This window comes from Macaca nemestrina, chromosome 11 (assembly GCF_043159975.1).
Source record: "Macaca nemestrina isolate mMacNem1 chromosome 11, mMacNem.hap1, whole genome shotgun sequence".
NCBI classification, from domain to species: Eukaryota; Metazoa; Chordata; class Mammalia; order Primates; family Cercopithecidae; genus Macaca; species Macaca nemestrina.
The window spans coordinates 130,563,488-130,579,108 of record NC_092135.1 but is presented as its reverse complement, the minus strand read 5'-3'; the positions used below and the strand labels follow the sequence as shown (position 1 = coordinate 130,579,108).

General features: G+C 61.2%; 1 protein-coding gene across 1 annotated transcript; it reads left to right on the top strand.

Annotated features, from left to right (window-relative positions):
* Window positions 1-3,673: 3,673 nt before the first annotated feature.
* Window positions 3,674-10,613, top strand: LOC105473915 (endothelin-converting enzyme-like 1). Its single transcript, XM_011728116.2, has 17 exons — window positions 3,674-4,560; window positions 5,169-5,237; window positions 5,346-5,456; window positions 5,544-5,636; window positions 5,842-5,966; window positions 6,215-6,437; window positions 6,933-7,031; window positions 7,263-7,337; window positions 7,488-7,591; window positions 7,834-7,892; window positions 7,973-8,024; window positions 8,594-8,661; window positions 8,814-8,938; window positions 9,287-9,352; window positions 9,630-9,725; window positions 9,968-10,044; window positions 10,188-10,613. The coding sequence occupies exons 1-17, from the start codon at window positions 3,775-3,777 to the stop codon at window positions 10,285-10,287; spliced, it is 2,328 nt and encodes a 775-aa protein (XP_011726418.1). The 5' UTR covers window positions 3,674-3,774; the 3' UTR covers window positions 10,288-10,613.
* The last annotated feature ends 5,008 nt before the right edge of the window (window positions 10,614-15,621 follow it).

Genomic DNA, 15,621 nt, shown 5'->3' with positions numbered 1-15,621 from the left:
GGGGTCACCTTGGTAATATGGGGATAGGAAGAGATCTCCCAAGAGAGTGAGCAAGCTACAGGTCAGATCACTGGTGCCCTACTCCCCTAGAGCACCAGATTCCCTTACAGAGAAGGCGCCGGAGAATCAAGGAGGTGGGCCTCCGACCTCTCTTTATTGGCAGTCTGTGCGGGGTGGCCAGGACTGAGGGGTCAGAGGGCCAATTCCAAGTCAACTCCTGTAGGTCCTGGTTGCTACTCTCAGCCCGGGGCTGGGGGATGAGATGAGAACAGAAAAGGTGAGATGGAGCCAGGCAGGTCGCCTGACAGGGAGTCGGGAGGCCCATGAACAGATCAATAGCAGCTGAGTCTGGGAGAGGGTGGCTGGAAGGGGGGTCCCAGAGCTGACCTGGGAGGGAAGAGGAAGGGACAACGGAGGGAAAAAGGAGGGAGGAGAGACTGAGAGCCTGGGACTGCCCCCACCCCAGCACCGTGACTGGAGCAGAAGAGTCCCTAGGGAAGCATGTTTGCCTCTGTGCCTTTCTGTCGGAAGAGTCGGCTCTCTGAGACAATATCCATTTTTATATTTCTTGGAAATTTCACGGCATTCATTTCGGGGAAAATAAAAGCTGTCATTGCTGGAGAAATGATACCAATCAGGGCCTGAAAAGGCTGGAAAATTATCCTCCTGGAGACGGGAACATTGAGGGAAAAATGCAGATTAAAAGCACAAAGAGCCACTTTGCCACCTCCCTGCCCTCCCCTCCCCCCTTCATGGAATCACCACATTATAAGTAATTCCATGTTTCCTCCTTAGAATTAATAGGACCCAAGAAGGATGCCTGGGGAAGAGGATGACCCTGGGGTGGCCAGAGATGGAGGCAGGGTATCCAGAGTGGGGGCTTAGAGATGGAGAGATGAACAGGCAGGGGAGAGGCAAGACAGGGGCAGAGGCCGGCACTCAGGGCCAGGGCTCAGGAGCTGGGCAGATGCACAGCCCCCAAGGAGGGGAACAGGATGATGGATAGTTTATCAGAGTCCCTACCTTGTCGTGATTTTTATCAGATGGCTCTCCATGGCTCTCACACATTGTTTAGGCCAATCCTACAGGCTGGAGTCGGCAGACCTGGGAGGGCTGATGCTTTGTGGGGTCCCCTGCTAGAGACACCAGAGGTCGGTAGGGTAGAGAAAGCAGAGATTCCAGAAACAGTATCAGTCTTCCAAGGAGCCCCAAGTTCTCTGTGTCCCATGAGGGCCAGGCTGTCTGACCAAGGCAGGGAGGCAGGTACAAGAGGGCTCTGCCTCCAGGCAGTGGGGAGATCCCGCATTGAAAAAGCCAGTTCGGGCCGGGTGTGGTGGCTTACGCCTGTAATCCCAGCACTTTGGGAGGCCGAGACGGGCAGATCACGAGGTCAGGCGATCGAGACCATCCTGGCTAACACGGTGAAACCCCGTCTCTACTAAAAAATACAAAAAACTAGCCGGGCGAGGTGGCGGGCACCTATAGTCCCAGCTACTCGGGAGGCTGAGGCAGGAGAATGGCGTGAACCCGGGAGGCGGAGCTTGCAGTGAGCTGAGATCCGGCCACTGCACTCCAGCCTGGGTGACAGAGGGAGACTCCGTCTCAAAAAAAAAAAAAAAAAAAGAAAAGAAAAAGAAAAAGCCAGTTCACCTGGAAGAAGGCAGGGGGTGGGTAAATTCAGAGTCCCGGCACCCAGCCTGCCCTCCCATCAGTCCACATACCAGGGTCTTGAGGCTCAGGGCTTGTCTGAGGCCGGAGGCTGCTGGCCAGAGGAGGCAGGCTCCAGCCCTCCCTGGCTCCAGCAGGGAGACTTCGCTCATTCTTCTCTTGGCCTTTTCTTCCTACCTGGGCCAGGGACTTCCTGAGCCATGGTGCCAGGGCCAGCCACGGCTGGGGAGGATGGGGAAGGGGGCTGCAAACCCTCTTCTTGCAGGAGTCCCCACTGAGCTCCCTTCACCAGGGGCTAGGCGAAGGGAGCGAGGCCAACCAGAAGCCGTGGTGGAGAGCCGATCCAGGACAGGGGTTCCAAGGAGGACAAAGAAGCCGGTAGTGAAGGTGCGCTCTGCGCCAGGGACTGTGCCGGCAGACACAGGCACTACTGACACCGCCCCCAGCCCTTCAGAGGAGTACTTGGCCCGTCATCTCCAGCTCCAGCTCCTTTTCTTCCTACCTGGGCCAGGGACTTCCTGAGCCGTGATGCCAGGGCTAGCCACGGCTGGAGAGGATGGGGAAGGGGGGCTGCAAGCCCTCTTCTTGCAGGGGTCCCCACTGAGCTCCCTTCACCAGGGGCTAGTGGGCGGCTGGGAGTGGGGACACTGGATCGGAGGGAACCCCTCACGGCAGTACTCGCTGCCCTCACTCGTCTTGGAACGCGGCTGGACCCGGAGTCCCAGACCGCAGCCCGCGCACGACCCCCGGGAACCCGTCTCCGCGGGCCGCCGACCCACGTCCGCGCTGCGGCCCCGCTGCCAGGTGGCCCGAGAGACGCAGGAGGAAGGAGGGGCGCGCGGGGCGGGCGGAGGAGGGTGGAGCCGCCCGCGCGCCCCCTCCCTCGGGCCGGCAGGCGGGCGGCGCGGCGGGCTCGGCGCGGCGGCAGAGGAGGCGGCGGGCGCTGGGAGACACCGGACGCCGGCTCAGCTCCACTCCGCTCCGGCTCAGGCCCCTGCTCGGGCCCGACCCGCTCTGTCACCGCCGGCTCGGGCGCGCACCTGCCGGGTAAGTGGCGCCCGAGTCCCTGTCGCTGAGGCCACCATCGCGGCCACCTCCGTCGCCGCCGCCGCCACTGCGCGGAGCCTCCCGGCTTTGTCTGCGTCCTCTCGGCTGCGGCTCCGGCTGCGGCTGCGGCTGCGGCTCCCGGGCTCGGCTCTCGGGCTCAGCGGACTGCGCGGCACAGCGTCAGGGCTCGGGGCTCGCCGGCCAGCTCGCTCCCCGCCGGGGGTGAAACTTCGCCCAAGTTTGGGTTCTGGGGAGAACCTGTTGAAGCCAGGAGTGGCTCGGGGCGGGGACAGAGATGGTGGGAGTGGGGGGAGGGCACCCGTCTCGGCTTCTCCATCAGGGCCGTCCAGGGGTGGGTTGTGTGTTTGCCACCCTGGGGCGTTGGCGCGCGCCTCTAGGGAAGGGGCGAGTGGGCCGTCGGGCCACCGAGCAGAAGGAGCCAGCGAGCGGGATTGGCGTGGTCAACCCCGCGGACTTCCACGAGGACAAAGTTTGGTTCTTTGGCCGCTTTGCCGAGCGTCTGGGTCCAGAGCGGAGAGCTGAAAGTGCCGCATAGACGCGCCCCTGACTGCACCTCCTCACTCCAGCCTCCGCTCCTTCCCCCACCCCACCCGACCTTGGCTGGGGCAGGTCGTGGGAAAGAAAGGCGAAGGGAAGAGGGACGACCTTTCAATGAAGGCCCACTACGTGCCAGGCCCCTTGCCTGGCGCCTCTTGCTTCCAATAAGAGCCCTCCCAACCCTGCGGCTCTCAAGCCTGCGCAGGGAGGGGACAGGGGAGAAGACTACACTGTGCACGCGGGGGTGGTGGCCCCGCCGAGCCCTCCTAATCCCTGGTTTCCGCAGTGAATGAGGCCCAAGGCTGGGGCCTCTGCACCCAGGCCTGTGTGCCTCCTCGCGGTGCCCCTGAGCCCCATCCGGCTGCGGCGCCTCCAGAGCCAGCTTCTGCCCTTCCCGCAGCTGCGGCCCCGGGGCCATGCGGAGGCCCACGAGGAGGCCGGCGGCCACGCGCATCCCGTAGCCCAGGTGGCCCAGGGCTGCACCGCGGCGGCCTCGGCGCCATGGAGCCCCCGTATTCGCTGACAGCGCACTACGATGAGTTCCAAGAGGTCAAGTACGTGAGCCGCTGCGGTGCGGGGGGCGCGCGTGGGGCCTCCCTGCCCCCGGGCTTCCCGTTGGGTGCTGCGCGCAGCGCCACCGGGGCCCGGTCCGGACTGCCGCGCTGGAACCGGCGCGAGGTGTGCCTGCTGTCGGGGCTGGTGTTCGCCGCCGGCCTCTGCGCCATCCTGGCGGCTATGCTGGCTCTCAAGTACCTGGGCCCGGTCGCTGCCGGCGGCGGCGCCTGTCCCGAGGGCTGCCCTGAGCGCAAGGCCTTCGCGCGTGCCGCTCGCTTCCTAGCCGCCAACCTGGACGCCAGCATCGACCCATGCCAAGACTTCTACTCGTTCGCCTGCGGTGGCTGGCTGCGGCGCCATGCCATCCCCGACGACAAGCTCACCTATGGCACCATCGCGGCCATCGGCGAGCAGAACGAGGAGCGCCTGCGGCGCCTGCTGGCGCGGCCCGGGGGTGGGCCCGGCGGCGCGGCCCAGCGCAAGGTGCGCGCCTTCTTCCGCTCCTGCCTAGACATGCACGAGATCGAGCGACTGGGCCCGCGGCCCATGCTGGAGGTAATCGAGGACTGCGGGGGCTGGGACTTGGGCGGCGCAGAGGAGCGTCCGGGGGTCGCTGCGCGATGGGACCTCAACCGGCTGCTGTACAAGGCGCAGGGCGTGTACAGCGCCGCCGCGCTCTTCTCGCTCACGGTCAGCCTGGACGACAGGAACTCCTCGCGCTACGTCATCCGCGTGAGTGCCCTCCCCACCACCCGAGCGCCCTGCCGGCGGCCGCGGATCCGGGGCGCAGTGGCTTTGCCCAGGGGTCCCTGTGCGCGGGAGGCGGGTGCGTGAGAGGAGAGGAGGGGAGAGGCGAGCAGGAGAGGGGAGGGGAGGGGAACGCACCGCGGCAGAGCGCGGGAGGAGGGCGCAAGTAATTTCCCTGGGGGTAATTGCGGTGTTTAGAGGAGCCGCGGGAGCCGCAATTTCCCAGCCCTCTGGCAGGCTGTGAGGACCAGGAGGGAGGGGCGCGCCGGCGGGCTGGGTTGACATCTCCGCAAGGGCTGGAGCTGGCCCCGAAACTAGGGGTCCCAACTGTCAGTGGGGGAACTAGGAATGCCCCTGACAGATAAGGAAAGTGCAGACGTACAGGGGTAAGATTGGGCGCCCGTAGGCTGGGACAGTCAGGGATGGGGCTTTGGCCATCTCGTCCTGGTGGAAAGAGGGGCTGGGGTCTGCGTGCTTCTGGGACTGTACTCATGGATGTCTGGTTGCTCTCTGGGCATTGGAGTGGGAATTCCCTTTGTTTAGGGAACCTGAGGTGTGGACCTCTGACCTCTGGACCCTGTCTCCCTCCCCAGATTGACCAGGATGGGCTCACCCTGCCAGAGAGGACCCTGTACCTAGCTCAGGATGAGGAGAGTGAGAAGGTGCTGGGGCATGGGATGGGGAGGCAGGGAAGGCCTGGGGCCCCAGGAGGGGTGGATCCAGGCTAGGCCTGTCTCTGTCCCTGGATGAGCCCCCCTCCCCTGGTGCAGATTCTGGCAGCATACAGGGTGTTCATGGAGCGAGTGCTCAGCCTCCTGGGTGCGGATGCTGTGGAACAGAAGGCCCAGGAGATCCTGCAGGTGGAGCAGCGACTGGCCAACGTGAGCAGACCCGGGCTGGCGGCTGCCCTGGACTTGAGAGAAGGCATCATGGAGCACGGCTGGGTCAGCTGTGATCTCTCCCAACAGATCACTGTGTCAGAGTATGATGACCTACGGCGAGATGTCAGCTCCATGTACAACAAGGTGACGCTGGGGCAGCTGCAGAAGATCACCCCCCATGTGAGTGTGGCCCAGTCCTCGTGGGCAGGCAGGGTTGGGGGCAATGCTGCTGCTGGGACTACAGCGTCATCTCTCCCCAGAGATGGGCAAACCCTTCCTTGGCCATGGACTCTTATGTCCCCTTGCTGCCTCTCTCTGCCCCTCTCCCTGTCTTCTGTGGCCCCTGCCACCCCCAGCCTCACTGTCCTTGTCCTTGGCCTCACAGTTGCGGTGGAAGTGGCTGCTAGACCAGATCTTCCAGGAGGACTTCTCAGAGGAAGAGGAAGTGGTGCTGCTGGCGACAGACTACATGCAGCAGGTGTCCCAGCTCATCCGCTCCACACCCCGCCGGTATGGCTGCAGATCTGGCATTTTCTGCCCAGCGGCCACTAGATCCTTGCCCTGCATGCTGGACCTATCTGCTGGGTGGGCTTTACATTTTCTGCTCTGCATATCTGGGATGACCCCTTGTCCCTTCTTTGTGGGGTTGTCTGGGTCCTGGGTCCAGCCGCAGGTTGGGGGGCACAGGTGGGGGTGGTGCCCTTGGTGGCCCACATGCATGTCCGTCTGGACACCCACTGGCTTCACCTGGCCCCCAGGGTCCTGCACAACTACCTGGTGTGGCGCGTGGTGGTGGTCCTGAGTGAGCATCTGTCCCCGCCATTCCGTGAGGCGCTGCATGAGCTGGCACGGGAGATGGAGGGCAGCGACAAGCCACAGGAGCTGGCCCGGGTCTGCCTGGGCCAGGCCAACCGCCACTTTGGCATGGCGCTTGGTGCCCTCTTTGTACACGAGCACTTCTCAGCTGCCAGCAAAGCCAAGGTGGGCTGCCCTTGTTTGGGTGGGGAGGATGGTGCTGAACTGAGGGTGAAGCCCTCCCGAGGCCATGGTCCTAACATGGGGAGCCCCACATGTCCCCCTGCAGGCAGGGGGACCAGGCCCTGCTAAGTACTCAGCTGATTCTGAGGCTCCAGGCTACTCCTCCACAGGCCTCCTCCTCCAGGAAGCTCATGTGGACTATCAACTGCAGGTGGACCTCCCTGCCAGGCCCCAGCCCTCCTTCTCAGGCACACGCAGGAGGCGTGGCCTTAGGGATGTCCGTGGTCATTGCGGGGGCAGTTTCCTCTTCTGTCTTGTGAGCCCTCGGGGGTGCAGGGCCTGGATCCCCACCTCCAAAGTATCCTCTTGGTGTTCAGAACTGAGGTTTGGGCTTAGAAAGTGGTGCTTAAAGACAGGGGTACCCCTCCTGCCAGGAGTGATGGACCAGAGTGAAAGGCTGCTGGGTTGACCCTTGCTCCCTGACCTCTGACCCTGCAGGTGCAGCAGCTGGTAGAAGACATCAAGTACATCCTGGGCCAGCGGCTGGACGAGCTGGACTGGATGGATGCTGAGACCAGGGCTGCCGCTCGGGCCAAGGTGAGGGGACCCTGTGCCATTGGTTGGTCCTATATACATTGAGCACCTACTGTGTGCCAGTGAAAGAGAACAAAAGGGGCAAAAAGGGCTTCATAGAGTTGACTAGGCCTGCCTCCCCAACTGTGAAGCCCACTCCCAGGCTGGCCTAGTGTTCCCTTCCTTGGTGAGTAGGATGGGGTGGAGGCTGTCTCCTGAAGCCCCGTGCCACCCTCACCTGCCCTCGGCCTGCAGCTCCAGTACATGATGGTGATGGTCGGCTACCCAGACTTCCTGCTGAAACCTGATGCTGTGGACAAGGAATATGAGGTGGGCCCTGACCCTGCCTGCCCTGCCCATCCACAGCCCCTGTACTAACGGCACTCAGGAGGGCAGGTGGCCTGCATGGCCAGGATGTCGCCCAGTCTGCAGGTAGCCCTGCCCTTGTCTGTGGCTGAGTGCCGCCCATGCCTCCTGCAGTTTGAGGTCCACGAGAAGACCTACTTCAAGAACATCTTGAACAGCATCCGGTTCAGCATCCAGCTTTCAGTTAAGAAGATTCGGCAGGAGGTGGACAAGTCCACGTGGGTACCTGGTCCAGAGCTGGGAGTCAGAGAAGGTTGTGGGGAAAGGGCAGGAGCTGGTGGGGCAAATCATCTCACAGCCATGCAGATATGGGGGGGCACACAGGCCAGCACAGAGCATGGGGTGGAGGCTGGCAGGGTGACCCCCAGACTGTCAGGAGATGGCTGATGAGGAAGCTGTGATGTGAGGGTAGTGGGGGAGGGAGTGTGTGCCCCCCATTCACCCCAGCCTCCCTCCACAGGTGGCTACTCCCGCCACAGGCGCTCAATGCCTACTATCTACCCAACAAGAACCAAATGGGTAAGGGGATGTGTCCCTACACTGGGCGGGGCAGGGTCTAAAAGTGGGTGTGTCTCCCACTGAGCACCCCCTTCTTGTAGTGTTCCCCGCGGGCATCCTGCAGCCCACCCTGTATGACCCTGACTTCCCACAGTGAGTACATAGCTTGCCCTGTTTGTGGCTGAGGGCAGGGCTGGCATGCAGACCTTGTCTACCAGGTGTGTGTCGGTGTACTGTGGCTCCAATCGCCCCAGACCCAGCTGGGTTCAGGAGTCAGGACAGCTGTGGACCCTGGCTCCCCACTGCATCCTTGGTTATTTAGAAAAATGTGTAGGTTTGTTATTTGTAACTTCCTGGGGTCTTCCTTACTTGTTTGAGGCTCATTTCAATGTTTCAAAGGTGGCGCAACACTAACGATGAGGTAGGAGGCCAGACCCCCTCGTGGGTGCCTCTGTTTCCCTCCTGTCTCCTCCAGCCCTGTTTCACCGCCCAGCCAGCTCTGTTAGATGGGATTTCCTAAAAGCGGCTGGATAGGTTCCACTGGCATTCACACAGCCCATGAGGAAGCTGAGGCACAAGTGCCCCTAGACCACACGGATGCCTCTGTGGCCTCCCTGGGCCACCTCCTGGCCTGCCCAGGGGACATCCGGGGCCTGGGCAGCAGCATGGGGCTCTCAGAGGGTGCTGAGGGCTAGGGCCTGATGCTGCTGCTGTGGGCCCAGGTCTCTCAACTACGGGGGCATCGGTACCATCATTGGACATGAGCTGACCCACGGCTACGACGACTGGGGTGAGGCCTGCTGGGGCCCGAGGGGATGGCTGGGAGGGGGCAGGACAGGCAGTGGAGAGGCAGGGTAGGGGATGGGCTAACTGGGGCTGGTGGGTGGGAAGGGGAGGGCGCTCAGGGTGAGGGTGGGTCTCATCCTGCTGCACTGCCCACAGGGGGCCAGTATGACCGCTCAGGGAACCTGCTGCACTGGTGGACTGAGGCCTCCTACACCCACTTCCTGCGAAAGGCCGAGTGCATCGTCCGTCTCTATGACAATTTCACTGTCTACAACCAGCGGGTGAGACCCCCCACCTGCCCCTTGTGCCCCTCGGGCCTGGTGGGGCACGGGCTGGGAGCATCACGCATACCCTTGTGCACATGCACATGTCTAAACAAAACCTGTGCCCAGGTCCCTGCACACACACTTGGTTCCCGCACACTCATGTGGACACACAATGAGTGTCTGTAGACTTACGGAGGACAAGGGGTTTAGGGGGAAGGAGTAGAGTTGGAGCCCCCCCTCAAACTCTCTGGGCAAGGGAAGGAGAGGGGTGGTGGGAATTAGGGGCTGGGGCCCAAGGTATCAATGCCCGAGGGAGGCCAGCTGGGCCCCAAGCAGCCCCCTGTCCTCTTCCCTTCCCGGCAGGTGAACGGGAAACACACGCTTGGGGAGAACATCGCAGATATGGGTGGCCTCAAGCTGGCCTACCACGTGAGCCGCCTGCCTGCGCTCCACCCCAGCTGCGGGAGGGGTGGGGGCTGATGAGGACTCCAGATGAGGGACAGAGCTGCCTCTCCCTGCCCACCCTGCTGAGCTCTGGCCTGGGGTGGGGCAGGGCATGTGCTGGGGACATGGTCCACTGGAAGAGGAAGGATTCACAGGCCTGCCTTCACAGGGAGAGCAGGGAGGGCTACCTGGATGGAGGACAGAGAGGAAGCAGTGCCCAGGGTGGGTGGACATAGCAGGTCCATGCTCTCTCTGTCCCCAGGCCTATCAGAAGTGGGTGCGGGAGCACGGCCCAGAGCACCCACTGCCCCGGCTCAAGTACACACACGACCAGCTCTTCTTCATTGCCTTTGCCCAGGTGGACGGGGTGGGGGATTGGACTGGGAGCCTTGGGGTGGGGACACAGCATCCGGGGTCAGTCCCAGCTCTGCCTTGCCCAGGCATCGCATGGCCAGCCTGTCTCTCATCACCTGTCCCCTCAGAGGTGATGGCCCTGTGGTGCTGAGGGGGCCTATGGCCTTGCGTCCTGGGTGGGGGGCTAGGGGTTGGATGCCTGGCTTCATCTCCCCCTCCTCCCCTCCACCCGGCTCCTGGACCCAGAACTGGTGCATCAAGCGGCGGTCTCAGTCCATCTACCTTCAGGTGCTGACCGACAAGCATGCCCCTGAGCACTACAGGTATGCCCAGCTGCCCGCCTGGCCTCGTCAGCTCCTTGTGTTTGGGGTGGGATCGGGAGCACGGGAAGGAATAAAACTCACTCATTTGCTGGGGTTGGGGTGGTTGCAGGGCCCCTCACTGTGTGGGTCTCTCCCCACCCCAGGGTTCTGGGCAGCGTGTCCCAGTTTGAGGAGTTTGGCCGGGCTTTCCACTGTCCCAAGGACACGCCCATGAACCCTGCCCACAAGTGTTCCGTGTGGTGAGCCTGGCTGCCCGCCTGCACGCCCCCACTGCCCCCGCACGAATCACCTCCTGCCGGCTACCAGGGCAGGCATGCACCCGGTGCCAGCCCCGCTCTGGGCACCACCTGCCTTCCAGCCCCTCCAGGACCCGGACTCCCGCTGCCCCTCACTTCAGGAGGGGCCTGGAGCAGGGATGAGGCTGGACTTCCGGGGGCTGTGGGGGAAATATGCTGGGGTCCCCAGACTCTGCTCTAAGAGGGCCAGACCCCTCTGCCAGGCTGGATTGTACAGACCCACCTTCGCTGTGTTCTTGCTGCAAAGTCTGGTCAATAAATCACTGTATGGTTGCCTTGGCCTCTTCACGGGTCCCCAGGGCAGGCGGAGCTGGAGATAGCCGTCTGCAGGGAGGCTAGGGCACTTAGCACAACTGGGACCCTGGAGAGGACCTTCTTGTCTACTGGTTGCCCTGGCTCAGCCGCCTGTGTCTAGCCCTCCTGGACTCTTCTATCTTTTCCACCAACCGGCAATACTTCCCTGGCCCAGCCGCCCTCCCCCAAAGCCTTGCCTGGGACTTCCTGCCCAGTTCTGGGGCACCCCTAATTCAGTCTCATGGCCTGGTGACCCACATTCCAGGGTGATGCTGGGACTTATGTCCCCTGCAAGTCTGAAGTAGGAGAAGCTTCTGCCTTGTCTCAGCCTGGCCCTTGGCCTCAGCCTCTCTAGAAGGGGGATAGTGACCCACACTTACATGGAGGTGGGGCCGGCCCACAGGACATCTCAGCCTCTCCTCCAGTGTGGAGGCAGGCTCCTGGGGCGCAGAAAGCAGAGGACTGGTAGGAATGATAGGCTCCTGGCATGAGGAGGGTGGACAGAGGCAGGGAGTGCTGCCCAGGCTGGAGGCTGCCGACTGGCCCTGCCCGATCGTGGAGGGGCGGCAGGGGGAGGGGGAATTCTCCTATCGGGCGGCCCCACTCAGGGATCCCGAGTCTGCACTGAGGGGGACCAGCAGGCGCCTGCCCTTCCTCCCAGGTCTGCTTTTCTTCCTTCGGGGGTGGCCTAGAGGGGTTAACCCGTCCCTGGGCACCACCCAGTGTGGCCATCCCCATCTCTTGAATGGAAGTGGTGAATTTCTTGCCAGCCCAGCTCTTGTCGTTCTGCTCAGACAACGCCTGCCTGCACCCTGTCCCCAGCCTTCAGACACCTTTAAGAAGTCCTTGTCATCTGAGCCTTGGGCAGGACAGCCATGCGTGGTCCTGCAGAGGAGGCTGGAACTGAGAAGGATACCCACAGGAGTGGCCAATCCGGGATGGGGCAGGGCCCTTCCTCCCAGTCTGCAGGAGGCTGACACTGGGTTCCGATGTGTCAGGGAAGACGGCAGAGGCTCAGTCCTGGGCACCAAGCCGGGCTCAGAGCTGCCTGTCAAGGGCTCCTTTACCGCGTGCTCCTTGGAGGACCCCAGGCCCCATGCAGGTGCTGTTTCCAGACCTTTCCTCCTGAGCTGGGCACACACGTGTCCCTTGGGCAGCTGGAGCAGAAAAACAGTCCTCTTCCTGCCACCCTCCTGGGTGGGGCCTGGTGTCTGGGACCCTCCATACCCCGAGACCCACCCCGTCCCTCTGACCTGGGATCCTGGTTGGAACTGGAATCTGCAGGCCCAGCCCTCTTGCCCTCACCCCAGACTCCTCCAGTTTCCCAGCTTTACCCATGATCAATCCCTCCTGTGTCCACACCAGCTTAGGGGAGGCCTCAGCATCAGGGGAGCCTGTAGGGTGAGCAGCCAGCAAAACCAGCAGACAGGGGTCCCTTCTGCCCAGCTCAGGAAATGCAATGAGGCCGGGACACTCCTGGGGCCAGGCCCCTTCCCTCTGTGCCCTGCTGAGGATGCAGTGAGGATGGGTGCAGCGAGGTGCCTGGGAAAAGACATGAAGTTCCTGGCTTCCAGGCTGGTCCAGAGCAAGTGGCCTGATGCCCGGCAGCACTGTGCATCACCTGCTAGTTCCCAAACTGCTTTTTCAGACAGGCCCTAGGAGCATCCCCACTGCACCCCAATGAGATGGACAGAGCGGCAGGGAGCCCCTTTAACAGATGGGCCACATGTCCCCCAAGGTCACACTGCTCATGTCAGGGTCTTGTGGAGCTCGGATGTCAGCAGGTGTCAGCATGGGTGCATCACGTGTTCCGCTGGGAGACCAGGCACGTGGCCTAGTCCCAGCCATTTATTTGTCTACCAGGCCCCATCCTAGGATCCGCATTGGGCTGTCGAAGACTGTGATTCTACTGGGGTCGAGGAATGAGAATGAGCTCAGCATAGCTACCTGCCTGGCCTCCGTTTCCCCTGTGTTCAGTGAGGGGACATCAGCCCGGCTGTGAAGGCCCTCCTGGGTGATTCTAGAAGTGGCTGAGGGGCGGGTTGTTGCTGGGCTGGCTCCATCCATCCCCAAGGGTGGGTTCTCCCACACAGCGGGCACAGCTCACTGGGATGACAGAAAGCAGCCTTCGGCCAAGCACTTAAGAGCAGGGAAATAAAGGAGCTGGGATGGTTTACAGCTGTGCTTAAACTTCCAGGCGTCTAGCCGAGCGAGGTGGCTCAGGCCTGTAATCTCAGGACTTTGGGAGGCTGAGGCAGGTGGATCGCTTGAGTCCAGGAGTTAAGATACCAGCCTGGGCAATATGGGCAAAACCGCATCTCTGCAAAAAATACAAAAATTAGCTGGGCGTGGTGGCATGCCCCTGAAGTCCCACCTACTTGGGAGGCTGAAGTGGGAGGATCACTTGAGCCTGGGAGGCAGAGGTTGCAGAGAGCCATGGTTGCACTACTGCACTCCAGCTTGGGTGAGACTGAGACCCTGCCTCAAAAAACAAACAAACAAACAAACAAACAAACAAACAAAAAAACCTGAGAAAAAAAATCTTCCAGATTCCACCTGTGTACCCAAGTTGAGCAGGCGATGCTGTCCCCAGCAGTTTCCTCAGGGGCTGGCCTCTGCACTGGGTCCTGCTTCTGTCATCCAAAGCTTTGTCATCAGGCCTTGAGCCCAGGGGTTACTGCCAGGTGACCTTGGCAAGGGAGGAGCCCTCTATGGTCTCCAGTGTTGCCATCAGCAGATGAGAGGTGAGGGGTGCCCAAGCGCTGGCTTGCAGCTGCCACGATGAAGGATCGGCATGCCTGCCCCCCTCTTTCCTCCCCCGGTCTGCACAGCTCCCCCACCTTGGCTGCGAGCTTGCCTCAGAGTTCTCAGGGCCTAGGATGTTGGGGGTGCCCCTCAGCCCTGGGGACCCTGTGGGCGCCACCTCTTTACAGATTCAGGAAGGATTTGAAGCCAGCAGAGAGGTGGGTTTGTGCCTAAGCTTCCCATCCTCGGGTCAAAGAGGGGACATTGGCGAATGTGGGGGCTGAGCCCAGCTCCAGCTTAGTGACCCTGGTATTTCTGGGGTACCCAGGAAGGGGCACATGGCGTCTAGTGCCACTGAACAGCCCTGAGCCCCAGGCCATTCTAACTAGCTCCAGGGAGCCCAGATTTAAGTTTCCACCACCCTTATGGTTGTCTCTATGCTGGCCCTGATGTCCAGGACCCTGGGGGGGCTCAGCTGGTAAGTGCCATAGATACAGTATTTTTAAATGGCTGAAAATTTTTAAATTTCCAAATATGTTGGAAGCCCAGAGTCCTTCATAGGCTAATGCCTCGGGGGGCGGGTTCTGCGGGGGAGATCAGGTTTCTCCACATGGCCCCTTGGGTGGGCTGGTTCTTTCCCACCTCCACGACCCCCATGGGGGCAGCACCCTAATTCATATTCCCTGGGTCCCATCCACACAATCCTGGGTGGGTCGCAGGCTTTGCTGAAGTTTCGGGGCGCCAGAGGGGGTATGGCCCATCAGCTGCTGAGATCTACTGTCTCTTTCTCTCCTCCCTCCCCCTGCTGAGCTCCTCCCCTCTCCCAGAAGCTGGCTGGAGGAACCCACTTTCCCAGGATTGATTATGAAGAGTCGTTTCCCCTTCCCCCTGCCTGCTCCAGGCTTGTCCAGAGGCTGAGCACTGTCTCTGTCCCCATGGGTGGGCTCTCGGGTACATTCAGCAGCAGGACAGGGCAGGACAGGGCTCAAGAGTCCAGCTTTCCTACTCCCATCCCCACGGCCTCTGAACCAGTGACACTGCAGAGGGTTATTTTTACAGATACGAATTTCACCTTCTACCATCCATTAAGAAGCAGAAGGGACTATAATCTGTTTCTCTTGATTAGCATCCTAAGTGTCCTATGGTCCCTTCCTGCTCCCCTTGCAAGGGGCCATAGGACACTTCCATCAGCTCCCTGCAGCCTGCAGGGGGTGGAAGGATTTTCTTTTTGTTTGTTTTTGTTGTTTTATTGAGACGGAGTTTCACTCTTGTTGCCCAAGCTGGAGTGCAATGGGGTGGATCTCGGCTCACTGCAACCTCCGCCTCCTGGGTTTAAGGGATTCTCCTGTCTCAGCCCCGCGAGTAGCTGGGATTACAGGTGCGTGCCAGCTAATTTTTTGTATTTTTAGTAGAAACGGGGTTTCACCATGTTAGCCAGGCTGGTCTTGAGCTCCTAACCTCAGGTGATCCTCCTGCCTCGGCCTCCCAACGTGCTGGGATCACAGCATGAGCCGCCGTGCCTGGCCGATGGGGGCTTCTTGAGAAACTGAGACCCTTTAGGCTTTGCAGTCAGCAGCTGGCCCTCCTGGGTCTAAGTCACTGCACAGCAATTGATCCATAAGAGGCTGTCCTTGGGAGGATTTTATGGAGAAGAACCCAGGCCACCGATCATGTTATATGTAGTTCCTTCCTACTGCTCCTAGAAGGTTTCAGGACAATGGAAAACTCAGCCCATGCACCCCAAGGTAGCCCTTGCTCTATAAGCTCACTTGTCACTGCATTTTGGAGTCCACGATGGATGGCACGTAACTGACTGAGCCCTTGGCAGCTGTGCACTCATCCCCGTCTGAGAAGAGCAGCTCTTCTCTGCAGCCTCCATCAGGCGGTCACTCAGCTTTGCCTGGAAAACCATGAGGGGCAGGAACTGCCACTTCTCAAGACCCCTTCCCCTTGGGGAAAACCTCAGCTGTGTCCTGACCTGGCCTTTCCTGCAGAGTCCTTAGAATGAGCAGGAATCCACACCCTAGTGTCCTGGTGTGGCCCCTGCCCCTGTGACTCCTCTTCATATGGTCCAAGGTGAGCCACAGGTTCCTTCTCCTGTCCAGACCAAATACCCCTTTTTGTCCCTACTGCTGTTCATGTGACATGGATTGTGGCTCATGTTGGGGCTTCTCTCTGGGGCCTCCTTTCCATCTGCCTGGGTTGGGGGTTCTCAGCCCTCACTCATTTACAGCCCATCTTA